The sequence below is a fragment of the Mobula birostris genome, chromosome 6 (genome assembly GCF_030028105.1).
Source record: "Mobula birostris isolate sMobBir1 chromosome 6, sMobBir1.hap1, whole genome shotgun sequence".
NCBI lineage: Eukaryota > Metazoa > Chordata > Chondrichthyes > Myliobatiformes > Myliobatidae > Mobula > Mobula birostris.
This window is the reverse complement of record NC_092375.1, coordinates 100,596,303-100,618,109: the sequence shown is the minus strand read 5'-3', so window position 1 is coordinate 100,618,109 and position 21,807 is coordinate 100,596,303. Positions and strand designations below refer to the sequence as shown.

Genomic DNA, 21,807 nt, shown 5'->3' with positions numbered 1-21,807 from the left:
TTGGCCTCCACCACAGTCTGTGACAGAGCATTCCACAGATTCACTACTTTTAGCCCTCCTGATTTCTGAAAGATGAAAGATGTGACAGGGCAACAGGGCAGGTGACAGAAGTTTGTGGAGGGAAACACCTTGCATCTAGTGATCGTAATCCTATTAGTTTCAAAGTAATTATGGAAAAGGCTAAATCTGGTCTGCAGGTTGAAATTCTTAATTAGAGAAAGGGCAATTTTAATGGTATCAGAAACGATCAGGCATGTGTGGATTGGGACAGGCTATTTTCTGGCAAAGGTGTACTTGGTAAGTGGAGGCCTTCAAAAGCAAAATTTTGAGAGTACAAGGCTTGTATGTGCCTGTCAGAATAGAAGGTAAAGATACTATGTTTAGGGAACCAAGGTTTTCAAAAGATATTGAGCCACTGGTAAAGAGGGAAAAAAATAGGTGCATAGCAGGAATAGGCAGACAGGAGCAAACAATGAATCTTATGGACCATAAGAAATGTAACAGAGCACTTAAGGAAGAAATCAGGAGGGCTAAAAGAAGGCACAAGATAGCCTTAGTAAACAAGATGAAGCAGAATCCTAAGGGATTCTACTGATAGGTCAAGAGCAAAAGGATTGCAAGGAACAAAATTGGTCCATAAGATATAAGAGCTGAATTAGGCCATTTGGCCCATCGAGTCTACTCAAGCATTTCATCATTGCTGCTCCATTTCCCTCTCAGCCCCAATCTCCTGCCCTCTCCCTGTAACCCTTCAGACCTTGACTAATCAAGCATCTATCAAACTCTGCCATAAATATACTCAATGACTTGCCACAACAGCCACCTGTTGGAACGATTTCCAGATTCACCACTCTCTGGCCGAAGAAATTCCTTTTCTTCATGCTAAATAGATATCCCCCTATTCTGAGGCTGTGTCCTCTGGTCCTAGAATACTCATCATAGGAGACATCCTCTCCACATACACTCTATCAAGGCCTTTCAAAATTTGATAGGTTTCAATGAGATCCCTCCTTCATTCTTCTGAATTCCAGTGAGTACAGGCTCAGAGCTATCAAACACTTTTCATATGATAAGACTTTCAATCCTGGAATCATTTCCATGAACCTCCTTTGAATCTGCTCCAAAGTCAACACATCCTTTGTTAGAAAAGGCACCCAAAAGTAATCACAATACTCCAAGTGAAGCCTCACTCCAAATGGGTGTCTGGAAGATCAGAATGATTATCTATGTGTGGAGCCAATAGAGAAGGGGAAATCTACAATAGATTTTTTCCATCTGTATTTATTCAGAAGACAGGCACAGAGGTGAGGCAAAGCAGGAGTGTGTCATGGACCCTAGACAGATTACAGAGGAAGAGGTGTTTGCAGTCTTGAGACAAATCAGGGTGGAGAAATTCCCCAGGGCCTGACAAGGTGTTCTCTTGGATTCTTATGGACAGCAAGTGTAGAAATTGCAGGAGCCTTAGCAGAGATAATTAAATCATCCTTAGTGACAGGTGAGGTACTGGAGGATTGGAGATTAGCTAATGATGTTCTGCTGTTTAAGAAAGACTCTAAAAATAAACCAGAAAATTATAGGCTGGTGAGCCTGACATCAGTAGTGGTAAACTTAGAGGAAGATAATTCTAATATATATGAGTATTTGGATAGCAATGTGCGTGGTAAGTTATGTCTAACCAATCTTATAGAGATTGTTAAGCAAGTTACTAGGAAAGGCAAGGCAGTGGATGTTGTCTGTTGTTAAGTGAATGAAGTCACTGGAGAAAAGTACTGGTAGATATGAACCAGCTTCTTTATTCAACAAAAGATGATACATCAGGCATCATACGGAGACACAGCAGGCTTTCAGTTGAAAGGTCTGCCCAGCACTACATACATTCTATGTGCTGATGATCAAAGAACATTCAGGACGTCAAACAAATCCATTTTTACAATCTTTCCACCATCAGACCCAGATCAAGTGTTAATCATTTTTGTACCCATGCAGTGGAATGTTGATTGGACTCATGCCTATGCAGACAATCAGCTAAATATCCATTTCCTGGTCTGTGAACCTATTGTTCAGAGCTGCTTTAAAATCAAATCCACACCCAGATCTGAATACTGGTGGCTAAAATTATCTGTTAAACATTCTAAACCCAAAAATAACTCTAAAATTATCTACATGGACTTTTGCAAGTCATTTGACAAGATCCTGGATGGGAGGGTGGTCAAGAAGATTCATTCACTTGGCACTCAAGATGAGGTAGTAAATTAGATTAGACATTGGCTTTGTGGGAGAAGCCAGAGTGGTAGAAGATGGTTGCCTCTCTGACTGGAGACCTGTGACTAGTGGAGTGCCACAGGGATCAGTGCTGGATCCATTGTTGTTTGTCATCTATATCAATGATCTGGATGATAATATGGTTAACTGAATCAGCAAATTTGCAGATGAGGTGCAGTGGACAGTAAGGAAGACTATCAGAGCTTGCTGGAAAAATGGACTGAAAAATGGCATATGGAAGTTAATGCAGACAAGTACTAGGTATTGCACTTCTGTAGGACCAACTAGGGTAGGTCTTACACAGTGAATAGTTGGACACTGAGGATTATAGAAGAATGAAGGTATCAGGGAGTACAGATTCATAATTCATTGAATATGGCACCACATATCATAAAGAAAGCTTTTGGCACATTGGCCTTCATAAATCAAAGTATTGAGTACATGAGATGGGATGCTAGTTACATAAATTGTTGGTGAGGCCTACTTTGGAGTATTGCGTGCAGTTTAGGTCACCTACCTGCAGGAAAGATGTAAATAAGGTTGAAAGAGTACACAGAAAATTTACAAGGATTTTGCCAGGATTGGAGGACCCAAGCTATAAGGAAAGATTGAATAGGTTAGAATTTTATTCCTTGGAACATGGAAGATTAAGGGGAGATTTGATAGAGGTATTCAAAATTATGAGGGGTATAGATAGAGTAAATGTAAGCAGGCTTTTTCCACTGATGTTGGGAGAGACTACGACTAGAGGATAGTCCTGATGAAGTGTCTTGACCCAAAATGTCAGCTACTCTTTTCCATAGATGTTGCCTGACCTGCTGAGTTTCTCCAGCATTTTGTGTATGTTGCATGGATTTCCAGTGTCTGCAGATTTTTTGTTTTTTTTTTCCAGTGAGGTTAGGTGCAAGTACAACAATCAGATATGTTGAGAGTGAAATGTAAAAAGTTTAAGGGAAACATAAAGGGAAACTTCTTCACTCAGAGGGCCATGAGAGAGTGGAATGAGCTGCTAGTGTAAATGGTGCATACTAGCTTAATTTCAAAGCTTAAGAGAAGTTTGGATAGGTACATCGATGGGAGGAGTTTGGAGGGCCATAGTCTGGGTATAGGTCGATGGGACTAGGCAGCTTAGATGGTTTGGCGTAGATTAGATGGGCTGAAGAACCTGTTACTGTGCTGTAGTTTTGCACAACTCTATAACAGATAATTAGTCTCATAGGATATGGAAAATTATTGTATAAATTTATGAAAGACAGTTTAAAGGATTTGAGATAACAGCTAGCATAGATATGTCATAGGAAGGCCATTTACTGATTAAAAGTCAAATATTTCAAGAAGATACCAAGGAAAGTCAATGAGAACAATGCATTTGAGATACACCACATAGATTTTGAACAAAGCCCTATGTAAAGACTAGTATGGGAAGTAAAAGTTCAAAAAGACAATAAAAATGGTTGAGTATAATCCGAAATTGGCATGGTGGCAATGGCAGATTTGGAGATTGGAAGGCTGCATGCAGTGGGGTTTGCAGTGCTCTGTACAAGGACACTTAAAGGCATTACATATGGATTTGAATTAGACATGATTGAGAAATTTGCAGACAATACAAAAGCTTGCCATGGCAAATAGCAAAGAAAACTTCAGACTTCCAAGTGGACCTGCCAGGTGAGAAGTGTTAAATACCATTAAACCAAGTAACATAGAAACAAAATTAAGGCAACACACATCAAAGTTGCTGGTGAACGCAGCAGGCCAGGCAGCATCTCTAGGAAGAGGTGCAGTTTTGTTGTTAGAAACAAAACTAGACCATTTGGGCCCATCGAGTCTGCTCTGCTATTTGATCATGGCTGATTTATTTGCCCTCTGAACTCCATTCTTCTGTCTTCTCCCTGCTCCCCGCAGACACCCTCACCAAACAAGAATGTGTCCACTTCTACTTTAAATATACCCAATGACTCATCAAGTGGGTGGGTTGGGGAAGGGGGTAAAGTGTGTGTGTGTGGGGTGGGGCGAAGGGGGGAGCAGGCATGGATTGAGAGATGGAACATGCGTTTTATTCAATAACTTGTCTTAGCTGCTATTTACATGACAAGCCAAGCGGGCACCTTGTTTAGCATAAGATTCTTTAATTCAAGAAGTTCAACAAAATCTCTTCATAAACTAAGGTTATCAAAATCATAGGCCAGGGTGACGAGTCTTTTTGAGAGTGTGTGTCCAAATTAGCAATAATCTTCTCAAAAAAAACCCCTTGCATGCCATGGCAATTTTAAACTGAGATTATTGATGTTTAGTAAATTAATAACAGTAATTATAGACTTTAAGGAAAAATGATGAACCTTGTTGCTTATTTACATATATTCATTGTTTTACTATTAATAAACATATTAAGAGACAAATTGAAACGTGAAACATTTTATAAAACCTGTTCAAAAATTAGTCTTTCAAAAACACAACTGAAAAATATTTCCAAATAGTCTTGTTATTGTATCTCATATATATCATAATAAACATGAATGTGAAATTATAAGCTTTGATGCGATTTTCACAAAAGGTCAAGTAAAAGAAAATAACCCACTGCTCTCTTATTGAGACTTCTGTTGCTACACTAACAAATATTTTATATATCCAGCTTGTTTTGACAGCTTTGCACACAGCACTAGCTTCATCAGTAAGTATCGTCCTATAATTAGAACTGATCAAGTTCATCACTATTCATGTACACTCATGGAGGCAATAAATTACATTCAGTATTTACCATGATAATCACTGAATATTTAGTGTTCACTCTTAAACGACAGAATAAACAATATAAGCGAAGTCAATGCCAACTGGCCCAACCATTTACCATTCAAATAATCGCGTTCACCAGGTCTGCTAGGATTTCAATCATCAATTATCATGTATTTTTGTAATCACCTAGCTGGCGCAAAGCCGACATAAAATGTTTTCTGTAGAAAAACCTTACTGCTCTTAGGTTGTAAAAATTAATTGGCTGCTTCATTTGGCAGTAAAGATGATCATTATGTATTGTTTTATTAAAGGTGGGCTTTAAACAATTTAGGGGCAGTAATGCATGTGTATGTCAACAAAATTTGTTTCGTGCATTACTGGTTCACCACTCTTGGCCTAAACTGTTGCGATAGCATCTCCCAACCTTTGCCCTCTACCACCAATGACTTCAGATGCATGGTGGCACCGTCCTCTCAGTTGAACAAGATAATAACTTGGAGATAAATCACTGATTTTTCATTGTTAGTAGTTTTAATTCCTGGAACTTCTTCCCAAAGAATACTCTGAGAGTATCTCACCTCTGCATGCAATCTGAAGGGCCATTATTGATGGGTATTGTATGCTGGCCCTCCCAACAATATCCAGAGCCTAAAAAATGATAGAAAGAAACATAACCCCATCAACATATCTTTTTCTTTAAACAGAGTTCTGTGTTTCTGGCAAGAAAGATAGGACAGGGAGGCATTTATATCAAATACAAAAAAGTGTTGTAGGTACTAGGGTAGGTAGTGGATACAGAAGAGAGGACACTGTGTGGACTAGGTTAAGGATGGGGCACTGTATGTTAAACAAAATATTGAAAATGATAGGGAAACACCAGACAGAATTATGTGAGGAATGTCAGGAAGAAGAGTCAGTAGAACTTCTAATTCTGAGTTGCAGGAAGTATGGAATACAGAGAGATGATGATAATCAATCTAAGAGAATTGGGGGTGCAGGAATTCACATTAAAAGGGTTGCTGGGCATGGGTGAGAGAGCACAGGTCAGGGTATTTTTAGTTTTCTTAAGGGGTACAGTTTTTTTTATATAGGATGTGATGAATAAGCAGGAATAGGGTACTAGGATGGCCAAAGATGGGAGGATAAATTGTAGGTTAGGGTATGTATGTGTGTATGATTGGATGAAGAAATTGGGAATGTAAGTCTATTGCACATTCTGGAGCAGAAGGTGGCGGTAATGCACCATTAAGCTGAGTGCCAACCGTCGTAAAACAAGAAGAAGAGTTGTGTGTTATTTTTTCAGTTAGGCAAGTCCCAATACTGGCTAAAGCAGCTTTCTGCTTCGTTAGCAAGGAGGCAGAGTCATCTTCCACAGCTAACCACCAGTCACTGGTTAATCTGTTCTATTGAATATTAATGCACTTTAGTTTGTTATTTATGTGTGATTTATCTGTAGAGTTTATCCTTACCTTCATAAGTTACCATGTGCTATGTGTTTACACCTTGGTTTGAAGAAACGTTGTCTCACTTCTATATAAATGTATATAGTTAAATGGCAATAAACTTCACTTGGCTTGATATTGAAATTCACAATCAAAGAACTGCGGCTGCTTTGGTAAAGGTGACACTCCTTCATTAACTGCTTGTGGACTTGGTCTCACAGTATTTGTGGTTCCAGCTTCATGATTCTTCCTCTAACTGTACCTCCTATATCATTCAAGTTTATACACCCAGTGGCTACTTTATTAGGTACATCTGCTCGTTAATACAAATATCTAATCCAATCATGTGGCAGCAACTCAATGCACAAAAGCATGCAGACATGGTCAAGAGGCTCAGTTGACGTTCAGACCAAACATCAGAATGGGGAAGAAATGTGATCTAATTAATATTGACCGTGAAGTGATTGTTACTGCCAACAATCTCAGCATCTCAGAAACTACTGAGCTCCTGGGATTTTCACGCACAACCGTCTCTGGCGTTTACAGTAACAAAGCAAAAAAACAAAAAAAAAAGCAGTGAAGCTGCAGTTATCTGGGTGAAAAAGCCTTGCTGATGACAGAGGTCAAAAGAGAATGGCCAGACTGGCTCAAGCTGACAGGGAGGCGACAGTAACTGTGGAGGGGAAAGAAATTGTCAATATTTCAGGTTGAAACATGAAATATTGACAACCCCCCCCCCCCACTTCCATAGATGTTGCTTGACTAGCTGAGTTCCTGCAGCATATCCCAACATCACAGGGTTGTCCAATTGCTTACAATCTGATCAACTAAATTGTTAGTTTCAGTGTAATTAAGTGTAGCTTTGACATTTCCACAGCTTTCTTCCAGTTTCCACAGTTTATTTACATGGTCACATTTTGAAAACTTCAATCAAGATGTACCCTGCATACACAGAAAAGGTACATTTTAATTCTTCAGAGATAGATACAGAACATTGTGCAATGGTTTAAAAACAACTTGACAGAAGGCCAGTTTACAAATATTATAATTTGAGAAATATACTTTGCCTACAGTAGCAAATCTTAGAATATTTAATGCAACTTCATCTTCAGGACACAATGCTTAAAGATAAAACAGTTATGATTGTAATTTTAGACAACAGTTACAAAACAAAACATCCACCTAAGGATAAGACGAAGCAGGAAGACAAAATCTACTACAAATTGAAATTTGTAAAGGGTTGGTAAAATTGAATATTTAATTCTTAAAAATTGTTAATCTTTGAAATGCAGAGGTATATCCTAATACCAGAGTAGGGGAGAGTGGAACATATACAACACAAGGGCAGAATATCATACATTCTAACACCTGCATCTAACTTAATGGCAAAGATATTGTACTCAAAGCTTTCACTCACTCTCTAATCTTGGTGTGGAGGTGGACGGGGAAGTGGGTGAATGAAAGAGAACTGCTTTCATAAGAAGCTGGAGTCTGGGCACTTGACACATGAAGAAAAATGATATAATGTAAGAGTATAATTAAGGGGATCTGAAAACAGATTAACCGCTTCCCTTTTGTTGCCAACTCACTACAATGCAGAACAAATGCAATTTTAAAAAAAAATTAAAAAGCTTAAGGAAGAAATATTGCCTTTGCTTGTGTATCATTAACAGTTCACATTGGTCATGATACAGGTAAATAACATGGGTAATATACTCTTTTTAAGAATATATTTCAATTCATCTTTCACTCATAATAGCAGCATCTGACATTCAAATTCTGTAGACAAAGATGGACAAACTTTTCTGAACCTCCATCTAGCATCAATCTATAGTTCCGGTTTGGATGTTGTTGTTAAGAAATAACTCATCCTTTACTGAATTTTATAAAACATTCAAGTCAAAAAAGTGGAAACAACATTACACAGATTGAAATAGTAAGAAAACATAATTGCTGGGACAAAACTACCACAGTCCTCAAAATATGCTGCCAGAACGCCAACTTGTGAATAATTTCAAGCTGTGAAGGATAGCACTCAATTCTTTTGCAGAACCTCCACACAAAGTGAAGCGAGAGAATGCATGGCATTAATGTATCCCTTGGTGTCAGTGCACCCGGATTGCTCTTGTGCTTAGCAATTCTTTCCCTCATCAGTTGCTCGTGATTACTGGCTAGTGACAACCACACTAGACCGTGTCAGAAAAGAAATAACAAAAAGTACAACCGACTGAGAAAATAAAAACCCATATTCAGTTTGATGTGATACACCAGTAAACAGTGACTGGATGCTGAAATCTCTGAGGACACAATTATCTGTGTAAACAGAAACTGTTATTTTGCATAAAGTACTTTACTACCATTTCCCATTGGCAATTCCAGTACTGTGCATTCTGTAATAACCTTATGCCTACCATGCCCATCTAATGTCGGGTCAAGTCAACATAATTCTGATTTGATCCTATCTTAAACTGATAATAGGAAGAACATACTTGATATTACAAGTATCACTAACCTTTCCTATTCAATTGCATTAAATAGTAATTCTTCACAATTGCCTTCTTCAGCCTCAAGAAAGGCATTTGCCACAATAAAATTGAAAGTATGATTGTTCAACTGTGGTAGCTGTAGAGAATTTTTAAACTGTCATCCACCACTTGCTTTGTCTGTATCGATCATATTATCAGTACCAGGACACTTCCACTCTTAAAACAGTCCATCACTCACTGAACACACAGCACATCAGCTTATTGTTTCACACACATCGCAAATCCTACAATATTAATAATTTTAATTGATGACATCACGTTTGAATTAAAACAAAAACACCAGTGGAAAAATCTACAAGTTTGAGTTTGTCCATTCCTGTTTTGGAAAAAAGTGCAATTCCTAATGATTGTGCAACTCAATTCCCTGGGGAGTTTAAAATCCATCCACTTCTTTTGTCCACACAACATCAAACGGAGACAAGAACATCGAGGTAGAGTCTATCATAGGATTCCTTGAACAACAGAATGAGGATAAGACTGAACATACACGATGCAGTCAGGCACCAATTGAGCCAGGAAACATCTGAAAATACAAAAAGAAAGCACTGTCATTTCCTTAAAGGCAATCATTCATCATGTCTGTAAGAGTACACACTTAATAAAAAGCTAAATTTGACAAGGAACAGCTGCTCTTCATAACCATTGAGAACCATTGGTAACTATTGAGAAAAGATGACAGGATTAGCTCCAAAGAAAATGTCATATCACGGTTATTGTGCATGGTTTGAGAATGTCCAATGCTCCATCCCTAGTGTAACAACATTGAAACTTACAGCCACCAGTTGCACAAGGCTACAATCAGGGCAGGAGGAGAAGATGGCGGCGCGATGCAGCGCGCGCAGCTCCCCAGTGAAATTATATCATATTTGTAAGTAGGTCGCCGTGCACAATTCTGATTTCATGGAGACAGATGTGAGAAGCAGAGGAACATCCAGAGAAATTTCTGCAATGCCCGGTTCGCTGTCGCTGCTACTGTGCGATCAGGAATCTCTGGAGGGAGGGCCCCAAAATTCCCAACTTTGCCTGCTGCTGGCGACCGAGGCTGAGGTTGAAGCGTTCGGCAGAGATGGTGTTCGGTACTCGGTGTCGGAGGGCTGATCAGAGCTCGAAGTTTTCGGACGACTCAGAGTCAGACTGCGGTCGGGTATGGCAGGGAGAGTTTTCTTCCTTCTCCCGTCTGCATCAGATGTGGGACTTTCAAGAGACTTTGAACTTTTTTACTGTGCCATGGACTGTTCTTCATCAAGTTATGGTATTGTTGCACTGTTCTAACTATATGTTATAATTATGTGGTTTTTGTTAGTTTTGCAGTCTTGGTCTGTCCTGTGTTTCTGTGATACAACACAGGAGGAATATTGTATCATTTCCTAATGCATGCATTTCTAAATGACAATAAAAGAGGACTGCATGCCCTCATAATCTAATCAAAGACAAAATAGAAATTTTAATAATGTTTCATTGATAGCATAGCTGAGAATAGGTCAATGAAGTCACAAATCTTGGCTGTCATTCTCCATTGATGCTACCTGACCTGTGTTTTCAGTATTTTTCATTTACGTTACTGCACAATCTGATTATTTTTAAGAAAACACGTCATAAAAGGAATGATGGGGAATGATGTGTGTAACAGAAATTTGAATAGGAATATGGGAATGGGACGTGGAATTAAAATATGTGGCCACTGGGAGATCCTGCTTTCTCTGGTGGACCATCTCCCAGTGGCCACATGTTTTAATTCCACGTCCCATTCCCATTCTGATGTGTCTACCCACGGCCTCCTCTACTGTCAAGATGAAGCCACACTCAGGTTGGAGGAACAACACCTTATATTCCGTCTGGGTAGCCTCCAACCTGATGGCATGAACACCGACTTCTCCAGCTTCCGCTAATGCCCCACCTCCCCCCTCGTACCCCATCTGTTATTTATTTTATATATACACACACACACATACATATATATATACATACACACACACACACACAAATTCTTTTTCTCTCTCTCTCCCTTTTCTCCCTCTGTCCCTCTCGCTATACTCCTTGCTCATCCTCTGGGTTTCCCTCCTCCCCCTTTCTTTCTCCCTAGGCCTCCCATCCCATGATTCTCTCATATCCCTTTTGCCAATCAACTGTCCAGCTCTTGGCTCCATCCCTCCCCCTCCTGCCTTCTCCTATCATTTTGGATCTCCCCTCTCCCTTTCAAACCTCTTACTAGCTCTTCTTTCAGTTGGTCCTGATGAAGGGTTTCGGCCTGAAACGTCAACTGCACCGCTTCCTAGAGATGCTGCCTGGCCTGCAGCGTTCACCAGCAACTTTTATGTGTGTTGCTTGAAATTCCAGCATCTGCAGATTTCCTCGCGTTTGCGACAGGAAATATGAGTCTTTTTCAGGATAGCAGGAGGGGCCTTGTTGAGTACTGCTTGTCTCCAAATATTCACAATTTATTTCTAAATTCAAAGATACAAAGCTAGTGGAATTAAAAGTTGCAAGAGGCTTTAAGGCTATTAAGTTGAGTTGAGTAAATAAGCAAAATATGGAAGATGCAGAATAAAATGGCTAGATGAAAGTTATTCATTTTAGTAGGAAACACAGAAAAGGCAGTGCGTTAAACAACGAGATCCAGATGTCACTTCATGTCAGTCACTGCAGGAAAATATGCAGGGATCTTCATGATATGCTTTAAATGCAGAAGTGAGGATATCTTGGTGTACAAAACAATTATATACAGTCGGCCCTCCGTATCTGCGGGGGATTGGTTCCGGGACCCCACGCGGATACCAAAATGCGTGGATGCTCAAGTCCCTTACATAAAAGCCTAAGAGAGCTCCTAAGGGTGTTATGAAAAGCGAAAATAGCGTTCAGCGTTTGTTTTGCAGCAAGCCATTATAGAGGCAGCGCGCACCCTGAGCAGCGAGAGTGCTTTATCTCGATTTATTTTGTGCATCCGTTAGCAAGATGTGTCCCAAGGTATCAGAAAAGCCCAAGCTTAGCGTAAAACTGGACATAATTAAGCGTTTCCATCATGGTGAACGAAATAAAGACATTGTGCATGTGTTGAATTTGCCTGTGTCCACCATTTGTACTATTTACACACAGAGAAAAAGAATCTTGAAAGCTGCCGATATTACTATTGGTTCTGCTAGTAGCATATCATTCCTGCTTTTACTACACGTCAGTGTTATTTTAGGTTTTATGTGTTATTTGGTATGATTTGGTAGGTTTTTTTTGGGTTTGGCTTACGAAAGGTTTCACAGGAATGCTCTACTTTCGGATAGCGGGGGATACTTGAACAGTACTCTTGATCCGCAGTTGGTTGAATCCGCAGATACTGAGGGCCGACTGTAGTATAATTATATATAATTATACAGGTCCTTGGGGAAACCACACCAGGTATAGTGTGCCAGGGAAAGACAAACTGGTGGAGGAACTCAAAGGGTCAGGTTATATTCATGGGGGCAGAGCGATGGTTGATGTTTTGGGTCAGGAGCCCTGCATCATGATGAAGGACCACTATAAAGACATTCTCTCCATTGTTCTACTTCTCCATAGCACAGACATATATGTCTCCACAATGTGCCATCTTGGTTTCTTTACCCAGGAAAGGATACCTGTGGTTCACTAGACTGATTCCTCAGATAACAGCATAGTGGTTTCTGCAGTGCTATTACGGTGCTGTTATGAGGAGTCATGTTCACAGATTCCATAAGTCAACTACTTATTTACAAATAAACAGTGAAACACTTAACCAAGCATCTAAGTCAAACAAGTACTTATCTAAGCTTCCCCAAGTTACAAAACTATGACACTAAACATTCAATAATACTTCTAGCTTGATAGGTACTTGCTTAAGTCCCTACAGTTCAACAGGTACCTATCTGCAGCACACTTTCCCCAACGGTTCTTCAGCCCTAGTTGCGACCCAGTTTGAAGGGAGCCCCTAGCGAAAAGAGACAGAGTGTCTCCCACGCATTATTCTTGCACCCCAAGGATGCCTGAAATTGGAATCCAGTGGGGTGAAAGCCAGTCAATGGGAGAGAGTTGCTAAACCATCCGAACAGGCCAATCAGCAACCGAAATGGGAGAATTGACTTTCAACTGACAGATAAGTTAACCCTCGGCATTAAGAGTGTCAATGGTCACCAATCGGGGTTCAATTCCCACTGCTGTCTGTAAGGAGTTTGTACGCTTTCCCTATGACTGCATGGATTTCCTCCAGGTGCTCCAGTTTTCTCCCATATTCCAAAGATGTATCATTAGAGTCAGTGAGTTGTGTTGGTGCTGGAAGTGCAGCACAATCCTTGCTAATTTGACTTGACACACAAGATGCATTTCATTGCACATTTCTATGCTTTGATGTACATGTGACAAATAAAGCTAATCTCTCAATCTCTTAAAATTTTAAAGCAAGAAAGCACTGAAATGTACAAAATCCTGACAAGATCAACAGACTGAATGAAGGGAGGATATTCTTCCTGGCTGAGACAGCTAAAACCTGGAGCATTGTCTCAGGATATAGAACAGAATTAGCACTAACCCTCCTTCAATGCTTTGATGCTCCAAATACAGCAGACTAAAAACTCAGAGGAGCCAAATATTGTTTTTGTACTGTAAAATTTCAATGAGTCTGTAACAACCATGCATATAATTGAATTTAATATCGAAGCATTAAAGCAATTTTGCAATAGATGCACAGAGTCTAAAATAAGCTGTCATAAAAACCAAAAACTATTTCAGTCATGGACCTTCAGGGAATATATTTCTGGCAGAATTGTCAACCATTCTCAGACTGAGGTCCTCTTTTTATTTTCTAGATGTTCCTTATTTTTCTGTTGTTTTCTTTACATACCTTTCCAACCACAAGACCAAGCCATTTACAAGTTCAATCATTTGATTATCATTCTTTTCCGCCAGCTTGCTCAGGAGAATAACATAGTATTCTGCCCAGTTTGTAAAGAAGGCACAAAAGAAAAGGCAATCAAGAATAAAAACAAACCAAACTACTCAATTTTTAAACCACTTCCTTGGAACACTAAGTATGCACTCATGATACAACCCTGTTTGCTGAACAGTCATAGACACTTCAACTGTGAAATGATGGGCACAAGAAATCATAGGAGCTGCAAGTTAAAAACTGAAGACCAGAAAGCATGTTTGATCTTGATGAACAACAATTAAATATATCTGACAAGTATTTAACCATGATTAATACAATTAAAAATTGACAAAAGAGTAGTTCAAAAATATGTGGAAAAGCAGAAAGAAAATACCAGAGTGAAAAAATAATGATTAGAACACAGAACACTACAGCACAACACAGATCCTTCTGCCCACAATGTTGTGCCAACTCTTTAACATACTCTAAGATTAATCTAGGCCTCCCTTCACACATTCCATGAACCTACTGCTGGGTAAAAAAAAACTACCTTTGACATTCCCCCTGTACTTTCCTCCAAACATATTCAAATTATACCCTCCAGCATTTTGTGTGTGTTGCTTGGATTTCCAGCGTCTGCAGATTTTCTCTTATTTGTGATAAAATTATGCCTCCTTTAACTAGCCATTTCCACTGCAGGAAAATATTCACTCTACCTATGCCTCTAAAAATCTGATACTTCAAAATTCCTTCAAAGCAATTCACAATCTGTTCCAATGAACTTATTTTCCTTTAAATAGGATCCAGATTGTATTGATAATTACTTAACTTACTGTCATTTTGTCCATCCTGGATTTCTCCAAAATGAGTCAGCAATCCTGTCGTAAAGCTATAAGCACAGAAACTGGTCCTTTGGCCCAACTTGCCTATGCTGAGCTGTTTAGTCCATATCCCTCTAGATCCTTCCTATCCAGATAGTGTTCCACCACATTGGTGGGATAAGACTGACTCATCGCAAGACTAGGGGTGGACAGTAGACATCCATTGGGAAGGTTAAGTTTGAGACCTGTTCTTTTTAAAGCTGGCTTCAGCTGATGATATGTCAATGATATTGAGTTGATTTGCGCATTAGTAATATTGCTGATGTACCACTCAGACGCTAGTGGCCAGAATCAGGTAAGATCTGGCCCGTTAGCTAGACTTGCCTTGTTAAAGGGGCTGAATATGCTGGTTCTCTACACTTCGTAGGAGCTCAACAAGGAGTAAGAAGTGTCAGAGCAACAAGACTGAATTAGGAGCAGAATTAGGCCACTTGGTGCATCAAGTCTCCACCATTCAATCATGGCTGACTTATTATCCCTCTCAACTTTATTCCCAATTTTCCTGCTTTCTTGACACAATCAAAACCTATCAAATTCCACTTTAAATATTCCCAAAGACTTGGCCTTCACAGCTGTCTGTGGCAATGAGTTCTACAGATTCACTACCTTCTGGCTAAAGAAATTCCTCAACTGTTTTAAAAGGGACATCCTTGTATTCTGAGGCGGTGCCCTCTGGTCCTGGATTCTCCCACTCTAGGGAACATCCTCTCCACGTCCACTGTCTAGGAACTTCCAATATTCAATTGGTTAAAAGTGTAAGGCTCTGGTGTTGTATTGCTGAGTTGCATCTCTTTGTTGCTCTTGTGAAAGATTTTATTTATTTAGAGAAGTTTGTGGAACTTTAAAAAATGACTTTCAGGAACATTTAAAAACTATTGAAATTAGACTTTTAAATTTTAAAATGACTTTAAATTTCAAAATAATGTGAACTGAAACATCTACCTTTTCCATGGTATTAGGGACTCCAGCCTTCCCTGCTGTTAAGGTGTGTCCATGTAGCATTCAGACGTCAGTGTTCTACTGCAGACTCAATGGTGTCCAGTGGCAATGAGAGAGAACTAATGTACTGGCCTTTGACCCCCAGCTTGCTTAAAACTTTCGAGTTTAGCCAAGCATTTGTGAAAGTACAAGAGAATCTGAGCAGTGAATGGCTGACAGTGGCTCCCTGCAGAACCAGCACCTGTCAATCAGCTCAATTTGTCCCATTGCTTATGTAAATTTTGTCAAAACAATAAAATACTTGTCCATTTTTCCATTTCAACACCTTCAATAACTCACTCCATTAACATATCATTTTATTCAAGCTCTTAAAAATCAACTCCAATTTATTTTAAAGCTTTATCTCTGCCACACATTCAGTGAAGGAATCTCAATTTATGCAGACTTGGACATAGCCTGAGTGAGCATTACTTGTGCATGCTAAACACTTCCTTCATGCCTCGACAATCAGATAGAAAAGTTTGTATGTTGCCTTGAAGAATACATAATTCATAAATCAGCAGCTGAAAGTTTCAATCTGGAGTTTGGAAGGTGGAGGAAAAGGTCATGGCACATGTAGACAATCTGGAATTTAGTCATGGACCTTTCTACTTTATTCTAAGCAGTAAAATGAATTCAATTGATTAAATGTGTCACAAGGCAAATTTCTAAAAGCAGTTTAGAGCAGACCAAACATTAATGGCTCAGCAGTGTTTTAAAAAAAAAACAACCAGAGGATTGCCCAGTCCAAGGTTAGTACAAAGATACATGCTCTGTATGTAAAGGAGATCAATGCATCAATGAATCATATACAGTACTCTAGATACACACTCAGAGACCCTGCATGCTGTAACAAGTCAGAATTCTCTACAGATGCACACCCATCTGTCATATAGCACAAAAATACATCAATAAATCATTAATTTTCAAGACAGCAAATCAGAAAGATTCAAATGCACGCCAATCTTGTTTAAGTACCCGTAACTATGAACTACTGTTTGAAGGACATTCATGTCATTCAGAACTATTGCTTGCAGAAACAGATTGAGGCACTTAGTCTCACCAGTCTAAAGAGTGAGTGGAATTTATAGATTCAATAGTGAGGCAACTGTGTCAACCCTCGTGCATGAATACAACTAGCTAACAGCCTAAGCAGTAAAAGGTCAAGCCTGCAGTCACTACTCCCCACAGTTACACTGCCCCAATGCTTTGGGTGCAGAAACACAACTGTAGCACTCTTCCATTGAAAGAGGCTAATTTGCCAAAAGGCCTGTAGGATCACAATAATTTTAACATTCTTGAAATGCTGACAAGAGAATCAATACACCTTTGACAAATACAAGATTAATTTAGTACAAGCAGATTTATATTTTAGCATTAAGACAAATATGTACAGCCTGTTTCATCACTAAAATTCTTATGTAGCTCCTGAAGATTGCTAAAAGTACTTTCTCATCATTGGTGCGGTTTTTTGGTGCAACTCTCTAAAATTCAGAGTCTTGGCAACTGCCTACGTAGCGACTAACTGACTGACAGTAGTGGTGTGGAGGATTTAGTTTACTTCTGACAAGGTCACGTGATGAGCAATGGAAGAAATAAGGTCCCACCATACATAAATTATCTACATCTCATTTTATTTTACAAACGCAAAACTTCAGAGTGCTTTAATGTCAATTAAGCATTTTTGAAATACATTGAGACTGTCTGAATATATAAACATGAAAGAATTTGCTCCCAACCTATACTCTCAAGCATCCATGGCCATATTCTAGTGATGCTCATCAAGTTATAAATATAAGCCAGGCCATCAGGATCAACTCTCCTACATCAAACTAATGTAATACCTCTTTTGCGTTAGAGCTATAACCTGTCAAGTTTACAAAAACATTACTCTTACACATCCTCAGCATTTTCTCCTTGCTTTTGCTTTGCAATGACAGGCATGGTGGTGGTAACTGATCAGTTAGCATCATAAAACCATTGTACTTGACTTTTTGTGTGGCTGTGTTCAGTTTTTGTGGCCCTACAAGAACAATGAAGCTGCCACAGACATCCTACTTTTGTCAAGGACCTTTGCACCAGCTGAGCATGATGCTGAATTAAACTAATTCCTTCTCCCTGCCATGGTCCATGTTCCTCCATTCCCTGTTCATTCATGTCCCTATCAAAAAGCAATTGCCACAGTTACTAACAGTCTGTTTAAGGTACCTGACACTTTCCGTACAAAAAAAACCCTAACCTGCACATCCTTTTTAAACTTTCCCCTTCTCGCCTTAAAGCTATATGCTCAAGTATTTGACATATTCATTCTGGGGAATAAAAATTCTCACTATTGATGCCTCTCATAAATTTACAAATTTATTTTCTCTTGGAATGACCACTGGAGGTCGCAGATTTGCAAATGAACAGGATATAAATTGTAAAGGGAACCTTATGGTATTGAGAGGAAGCATTCTCCTTTTTCTACAGTGAACTTTGAAACTAATTTGTGGAGTTGCAGATGCTAGATTTTCAGAAAAGCAAAATTATTTTTACTGCAAGTGAAATCAGACCCATTTCTCTACTGCCCTGTAATTCCCCATATTATGCAGCAGTCCTATGTGGGAAATTGGGTCTATTTTTCCAGCTTAGTACAAGAAACAAGAAGCTCCCCTAGCATTCTGTCTAATATTCTTCCCTCAGCAGAGGTTCACTGGCTATTTATTGTATCTGCTATTTCTAGAGGCCTTTAAAAGCATCTAGTGTACTGAAAATAGAACCATAACACATTAAAATCATTTTATTGGATTAAAGAGTGCTGACAAACCTATTGTGCTAGTAGTACAACCTTGAGCAATAACTTAAATCTCTAAACAGACTAGGCACTCATTGATCCAGCTAGGAAAGACCCTTTGGCCCATCTAATCTCTACCAGATTAGCAGTCATTGCTTTTTTTAAGGCAGGAGTGACGTTTCTTAATTGAGTCCACAACCTTCACATGAATTACTCTTCCTGCAAATCTATTCAACTATTAGCCTATTCCTTAACCCATATTCACTAACTGGCCCCTATCCAAACCTTCTGAGCATCTGCTGTATCTGCAAAAATACATTGATTATTTTCTGTATCTAAATTGTATCCAAGTTCTGTATCCTCTAAACCATAAGCCCCATGAGGTGACTTTTAAAAATCTGAAGTGTCTTTACAGTTATACAATTCCTCACCTATTGAATGCTCTGTTACCATTTCAAAGCTCAAAGTAAATTTTTTATCAGAGTACATAAATGTCACCATATACTACCCTGAGATTCATTTCCTGTTGACATTCACAGTAAATACAAAGAAACACAACACAATTTATGAAAAAATACACAAGTATATAAGGTAAAGTTTCCCTTGTATGGTATATTGGTTTATTGTTGTCACATGTACCAAGGTACAGTGGAAAATTTGTATTTTTCGTAATGCTTATTCAAATCAACTCATTATAATAGTATATTGAGATAAAATAATAACAATGCAGTATAAATTAGTACAGTAAAGTGCAAGGTCACAATGAGATAGATTGTGAGGTCAAGAGTCTATTTCACCATACTAGGGAATAAGTTAAGTCTCGAAACCGAGGGATACATGCTGTGTTTGAGCTGAAGGTACATTTTCAGGCTTTTGTATCTTCTGCCTGATTGGGGGGGGGGGGGGGAGAAGCTAGAGAATATATTCAAGGTCATAGATTCTCAGCTTGCAAATAAACAACATGACATTATACTAATAAAAGACAGGTTGCTAGTTGATTACAATTGCACAGAAAAATGAAAATCAACATGCAAATATCTCAACATCTCCTTCAAGTTACAAACTTGACTATTTATGACTATTATAATTTCTAATATCTAACATCAAGTGTCTTACATTTGTCAACAACCAATCCTTGTGCACTGAAACAGCCAGCAGCCCTTTTTGTAAGATTGTCAGGTATGCCTCGAGGAATTAGAATTGTCTGTACCCCTGTTGTACGATATTGTTCTACCTTTAAAGCTAATAGATACCGGGCACAGGATGTCCAATTAAGACCGTTAAGATATAGGAGCAGAATTAGGCCATTTGGCCCATCGAGTCTGCTTTACCATTTCATCATGGCTAATCCATTTTTCCTCTCAGCTCAAATCTCCTGCCTTCCCCCATATCCCTCATGCCCTGACCAATCAAGGATCTATCAACCTCTGACTTAGATATACATAAAGACTTGGCCTCCACAGCTGCCTGTGGCAACAAATTCCACAGATTCAACACTCTAGCTAAAGGAATTCCTCCTCATCTCCATTCTAAAAGGACGCCCCTCTATTTTCTGGCTCTGTTCTCTAATCTTAAACACTGCCACCACAGGAAACATCCTCTCCACATCCACTCTATCAAGGCCTTTCACCATTCGATAAGTTTCAATTAGGTCACTCCTCATTTTTCTAAATTCCAGGCCCAGAGTAGTCAAGCACTCTTCATTTCACTAGTCATTCAATCTTAGAATCATTTTGGTGAACCCTCTCCAGTGTCAGCACATCCTTTCCTAGGGGCCCCAAAGCTATTCATTATACTCCAAGTGAGGCCTCACCAGTACTTTAATGTTCTAGTCCTCTTGAAATGTATGTTAATATTGCATATGCCTTCCTCACCACCGACTCAACCTGCAAATTAACCTTTAGAGAATCCTGCACAAGGACTCCCTTTGCACCTCAGATTTTTGTATTTTCTCTTCATTTAGAAAATAATCCACCTTTCACATCTCCTATCAAAGTGCATGACTGCACACTTCCCGACACTGCCATTTCTTTGCCCGTTATCTAAATATGTCTAAGTCCCTCTGCAGCCTCCCTATTTCCTCAGAACTACCTGCCGCTCCGCCTATCTTCACATCATCTGCAAACTTCGCAACAAACCTGTCAATTTCAACATCCAAATCATTGACCAATAACGCAAAAGGAGTCAGTCCCAACACAGACCCATGTGGAACACCAATAGTGACCAGCTTTATCCATGTTAGAATCTTTTCTGTAATACCATGTAGCTTGTTAAGCAGCCTCATATGTGGCACCTTGTCAACGGCCTTCTGAAAATCCAAGTACACATCAACCAATTCTCCTGCTCGGTATTTCTTCAAAGAATTCCAATGAATTTGTCAGGCAAGATTTTCCCTTGAGGAAACCATGCTGATTACAGCCTATTTTATCATGTGCCTCCAAGTCCATCAATCTTATTCCGTATACTGAGCGCATTCAAATATAAACACCTTTAGTTCTGTATTCAACTTTTTTGCTTTTGTCTGCCTTCTACATTGCAACTCATCCTGTTGACTCAACATTTTGCCCTATCATCAGCCTCTCCTTGCTAGGAGGCTCACTATGCATTGCCTTGATTTGTAAACCAGCTACCTCATCTGCAGCACTATCACTGTTATCCATCCCCCTTCCAAATTAGATTAAACCCAGTTGAACAACTCTGGCCAACCAGCCGTCAAGGATATTGGACCCCTCGGCTTCAGGTGTAACCTGTCCCTTTTGTACAGGTTCTACCCCAGAAGAGATCCCAATGATGCACAAATCTGAAACCCTGCTCCCTGCACCAGTTCCTCAACCACTCATACACCTGCCAAATTATCCTATTCTTACCCTCACTAGCACATGGCACAAGCAACAATCCAGATATTACTCCCTTACAGGTCTTGTTTCTCAGCTCTCCCTAAAATCTCTTTTCAGGACCTCCTCACCTTGTCTACCAATGTCACTGGTGTCAATAAGCACCAAGACTTTTGACTGCTCATCCTCACCCTTGAGAATGCCATGGACTGGATCTGAGACATCCCTCATCCTGGCACTAGGGAGGCAATATACCATCCAGATAAACAAACACAAGAAAATATGCAAATACTGGAAATCCGAAGCAAAATACACAAAATGCAGGAGGAACTCAGCAGGCCAGGCAGCATCTATGGAAAAGAATAAACAATTGATGTGGAATCTCCTTGTTCCAAGCCTACCTCCTAAGCTACACTGTCGACTGCATTGGTGCTGCTTTCCACCCTGCCACCTGTAAATGTGCCATCCGCATCTCTCGCAAACAAGAGAAA

General features: G+C 39.4%; 1 protein-coding gene across 2 annotated transcripts in view; it reads right to left on the bottom strand.

The window, feature by feature from the left end:
• Positions 1-7,296: 7,296 nt before the first annotated feature.
• Positions 7,297-21,807, bottom strand: part of slc49a4 (solute carrier family 49 member 4) — a 121,418-nt gene continuing 106,907 nt past the window's right edge. For both annotated transcript variants that reach the window (XM_072260939.1, XM_072260940.1), the window contains exon 9: positions 7,297-9,503. In XM_072260939.1, coding sequence (XP_072117040.1) covers positions 9,388-9,503 — 116 coding nt within the window. In that variant the 3' untranslated portion in view covers positions 7,297-9,387. The remainder of the gene's footprint in view (positions 9,504-21,807) is intronic.